At 55.5% G+C, this 4354-nt stretch overlaps 1 protein-coding gene across 1 annotated transcript; it reads right to left on the bottom strand.

Annotated features, from left to right (window-relative positions):
* Positions 1 to 47: 47 nt before the first annotated feature.
* Positions 48 to 2138, bottom strand: LOC112549082 (maestro heat-like repeat-containing protein family member 2B; the record flags this gene model as incomplete). Its single annotated transcript, XM_025195891.1, has 5 exons — positions 2051 to 2138; positions 1490 to 1579; positions 884 to 1047; positions 262 to 405; positions 48 to 140 (listed from the first exon to the last, which is right to left on the bottom strand). Coding segments are annotated over exons 1-5 (579 nt in total), but the record flags the coding sequence as incomplete, so codon positions are not given.
* Positions 2139 to 4354: the final 2216 nt, after the last annotated feature.

Genomic DNA, 4354 nt, shown 5'->3' with positions numbered 1-4354 from the left:
ACCGCTCATCCTGAGGCCCAGCAGGTCCAAGACTGGCCTTCCCTTACCTGCTTGTGCATGGTGAGGCTGAAGTTCTCGAGTTTCCCATCAGGGAGCAGGATCTGAAGATCATAGGCCACCTCCAAGACCTGGCTCAGACTCTGCAACACAAGGTGACCGTCAGAGGCAGGGTCAGCGAGGAGAACCATGGAGCTCTCCTCACACCCACATACCCGCGCAGGCAGGCACGGGCCAGCGTTGCTTTCCCAGGCGGTATCGCACCACGGTGACATGAAGTTTGTCAACACTTTCCTCATACTGCCACAGGAGACAGGGGAGCCTCTCAAAAACAGTATCATGATGCCCCTCATGATGGAGAAGGAGGTCCATCGTGGGTCCCAGCACCTTGACCGCAGCCTGCTGCAGCTGCAGAGAGGGAAGGAAGAACTGAATCCTTCAGACAGACTGTCTGGGAGGTTCCTCTGGATCAGCAAGAGGCAGTTTTTCCTCTTCCTAGGACAACAGCACCCTTGGTTCATCATTGGACCAGCCCTGTCTGCATGGCTCCCACCTATGACAGCTGGAAGGGCTGTGAAATATGGCTCTGGGGCTGGTTCATGGATCACACCTTCCCACTGTGCTGATGTGCCCAGGTTCGTGTGCAAATCAGCAAATTCCTGCTTGTTGCCACCCTCCTGGGCACCAAAAAAAAGACACCTGGAAGGACCTGTCCCTATCCCACTGCTCACTGGCACCCATTAGCGCACACAACTGCATGCTGCCTGCAGGCAGAGCAGATTCTCATGGACATGGTATCAGCCCCTGAGACTGGGTCTTCCCTGCCAGGACTGCACAGACAGGCAAACAGAGACACGTGACAGGCATGCTACAGATTTAGAAAGACAGGAGCCCTCTGCTCTGGGTCCTCGCTGCTCAGCCAGCTGCTGCTCATGAGATTAAAAAAAGGGAGCAGGTAGAAACAGTTGTCGGCTATCTGATTGATGGGGAACGGGATCTCGTCCCTGACCCGCAATTTCATGTTGGGAGCGTGAGCAAAGCCTTGCACCACTGCAGAGGGGGAGCAAAGACAAGACATCTGCACAGGAACACTGGAGTGAGGAAGTAGCAGCAGGACACGCAGGCCTGGTGGTCATGACAATGTCCCGGCAGACCCCGCACTGCTGGGGGCAGATGGAGAAGTTGGGACAGGTGGAGCAGGCACCAGAGACTACAACTAGGATTCAATCTACTCCATTTGCCCCTGGTCCAAGAGCTTCAGGGCCTTGGTGACGGCTCCTGGGAAATACTCTGCAAGAGCCATAGAGGGCCCAATCCTGCTTGCTGCTCAGAGCTTCCAACCAGCCCGAGGAGGGGATCGTTCTCCACCAGGGGTTGGATGAGGCCCAGGAGGTGCAGCGGAGGCCCCCTGACCAGTGGGGACACTCCAGTGGGGCCCAGGCTCGGTGTTAGCACTGGGACACCTGCAGGAGGGACTCGCACTCATCTCCACGCAGCGCCTGCTTCATCTTGGTCTCCACCAGCCTCAGCACAAAACACAGTTTGCTGAGCGTCCGCACAAGAAAGGGCTCAGACCTCAGTGCTGCAGAAGGGATGGGAGGACACATTGTGCTGTTAGAGACATCCCTGTCCACCTTGATCCCTGACACTCAGGAGTGTGGCTGGGCTGGGCTGCCTGCTGTGGCCTCCCCAGCCAAGCCGTGCTGGGTGAGCAGCACAAAGGGGCTTTGAAGCTGTCAGAGAAACCCCACAGTGAACTCCCCTATGTAGGGCAATCCTGTGTCTGCTGCCCCTCCCATGCCCAGATGCAGGAGAGGAGCAGGGGGTGGAGGGGCATTGAGGAATGGCACGGCTCCTGCCCACCTGGTCTCCACTCCTTCCATCCTGAATGCCCTTCCAGCTGTGACAGGAGTTAGTGCCGTCACCTTAGAGCCAGGCTCTTTGGGCCCCAAATCCAGCTCAGCTGTGGTGGCCCCATTGGACAGAGCTGGTAGCATCTCCTCCCTCCACAATCCATGATCATATCCTAGAAACAAGGCAGGCAATGCTGTACCATAGGCCGAGGCCAGGTCACCCAGTGTAATCAGGGAGAAAAGGGGTGGGAGCTGCATGATGCCCCCGTGACTCTGCATCTCATACATCACATCCTTGTCAAAGGTGCCAGCAAGCGCCACAAGGGTTTTTCCTGCAGCCAACTGCAGTCCATCAGTTTCTTGCTAGAATAAAAAAAGAAAACTGGAGCAGATGCCCGACACACACTTTATACCGCCATAAGTCAGGCTGGCGACCAAGTTACCTCCTCTAAAAGGGAGGGGGAATGATGCATTAGCCTAGGTTCTCCAGTGGCCCAGTGTCTGCCCACCACCTTAGGTCCATGTCATCCTTGGGTAACCCTTGGCTCCAAGCAAACTGGCGCCCCCACCACCTACCAGCCACACACTGTAATAGCTGCTCCTGAATTAGTCAAATCCCCCTGTAGCAGGAGGGCTGTCAGGGTCGCCGTGCACTCCCCTGTCGCCTCCTTTACCGTGTCTCGTTGCCAACTGGCACCCTCCAATTCACACCCGCCACGACTTTGTTCTTCTATATATATATTATAGGGAGTCTGCCTTTCGCCTTCTGGTCCACGGTTGTCCTGTTATCTCTGTACTCTATCCTTATGGGCTATGCGTGGCTCCTACCACCCCAATACCACGCCCCAAGCCTCACAGCTGTCACAGACGTTGTTCTGTCTCTTTCCATCTCCACGCCTTCCCTGGCGCTCGGGCTCTCCGCAGTCCCATCTCTCTCTCTACGCGCCCTCTCTCAGGGCCTTCTCAGTAACGCCGCCCCTTCTCCGGGGCCTTCTCCGTAATGCCGCCCTCCTCTGGGGCTGAGGTCTGTGAACCCCAAATGCTGTGCCCTCACTGGTGCTGGGGTCCCCACACTGCTGTGGGTCCCCTATGAGGCTTCTTCCAGCCCCTAATAGCCTCACCCAAACCACAGGTGTAAAAATAGTAAACACAAACACAAGCCTCTTGGCTACAACGTAAGCATGTGCCACCCAGCTCTAACTACGCTCAAGCCTACCGGGGGTGCTCCATCCCGCCGCAGTGACAGACGCTGCTTCGGCATCTGGCTTCTCTTCTCTTCTCTTCTCTTCTCTTCTCTTCTCTTCTCTTCTCTTCTCTTGCAGGGAGCTCCTTTGTCCTTGGCTGCTGGTAGGGAACTGCCGGCCAGCCTCCTGCCTGTGGTTTATATAGGAGCTAGGCCCTGCCCCTTCTTGTCAGCTGGCTAGGCAGGTGCGAATCATTAGCTCCCTCTAGTTGCCTCAGCAACCGGCACCTAAGGAGTCTTCCCAGCTCTCTGAGGAGCAGGCACCTTAGTGCCCTGCTACACCCCCTAATAATCTCTTGCATGAGATCCCACACTCATGAGCACCCAGCTCCAGCACGGGCCAGGAAACTTCTTGGACAATGTTGGTGCTTTCCTCTGCGTTCTGGTCTTTCACAGCACAGGAGCTGCCCCATGTTTCAGAGGAACTCATCACTAGTCTGGATATTGTCCATGTTCTCCAGAAATATCTGGAGGAGATGTGTCTTGAGCAAGGCTGCAGGCTCAAACCAAGGCCTGTCCAGGAGACACACCATAGGCTCAAGCTGCACTGCACCAAACAAACCGAGCATAGGATAAGGTTTTGTGAGGAGCAACTGGGCAGAGCTCACTCACCTGGGTCCCATATCTGTGGGGGTCAAGTGAATGATCCTCCTGACAAGGCTCCAATCCAGGCCCTTTGTGTCCCCCTGCGAGACTTTCTCGACACTGGAGTAAATGGTTACTTGTCTCCTGGGAACACACCAAGAAAGAGAACAAGAGGGCAGGCTTTCCTTTGGGACCAGTGCCAGACCATCCAGGACTATCGTGTTGAACATCAGATACCCGGGATCACAGCAGCTCTGATGGGAACTTGATCCCTGGAAAGGAACACAACCCAGGGTGTCTTGGGTTGGCTCTTGCATGCAGATGTTGACAGCTGGCACTAGCAAGGGAGGAGTGTCAGGCACCGAGGGGGCAGATGCAACAGGATGGCGGGAGAAACAGAAATACGATCACAAAAGCAGTCAGATGCATCCCAGGCACCGTCACCCCCGTGCACTGGGGAGGTGGCAGTGACTGACACATGTTTCCGTCAGACAGGGGGACACTTGGGGAGTGATAAAACGCTGCTGGGTGACCCTGAGTAGCAAATTTAACAGGGGGTTGCCAAGCAAAATGCTGCCAAAAACCATTGTGTGATTGGGACTGTCGCTGAATGAAGAAAGGATTTGAAATATTTGTGAATCAGGTTCCCCTAACCCAGTGGAGTCATACTTGGATG

This window comes from Alligator sinensis, unplaced genomic scaffold, assembly GCF_000455745.1.
Source record: "Alligator sinensis unplaced genomic scaffold, ASM45574v1 scaffold2803_1, whole genome shotgun sequence".
Lineage (NCBI taxonomy): Eukaryota > Metazoa > Chordata > Crocodylia > Alligatoridae > Alligator > Alligator sinensis.
This window is presented reverse-complemented; position numbering and strand designations above follow the sequence as displayed.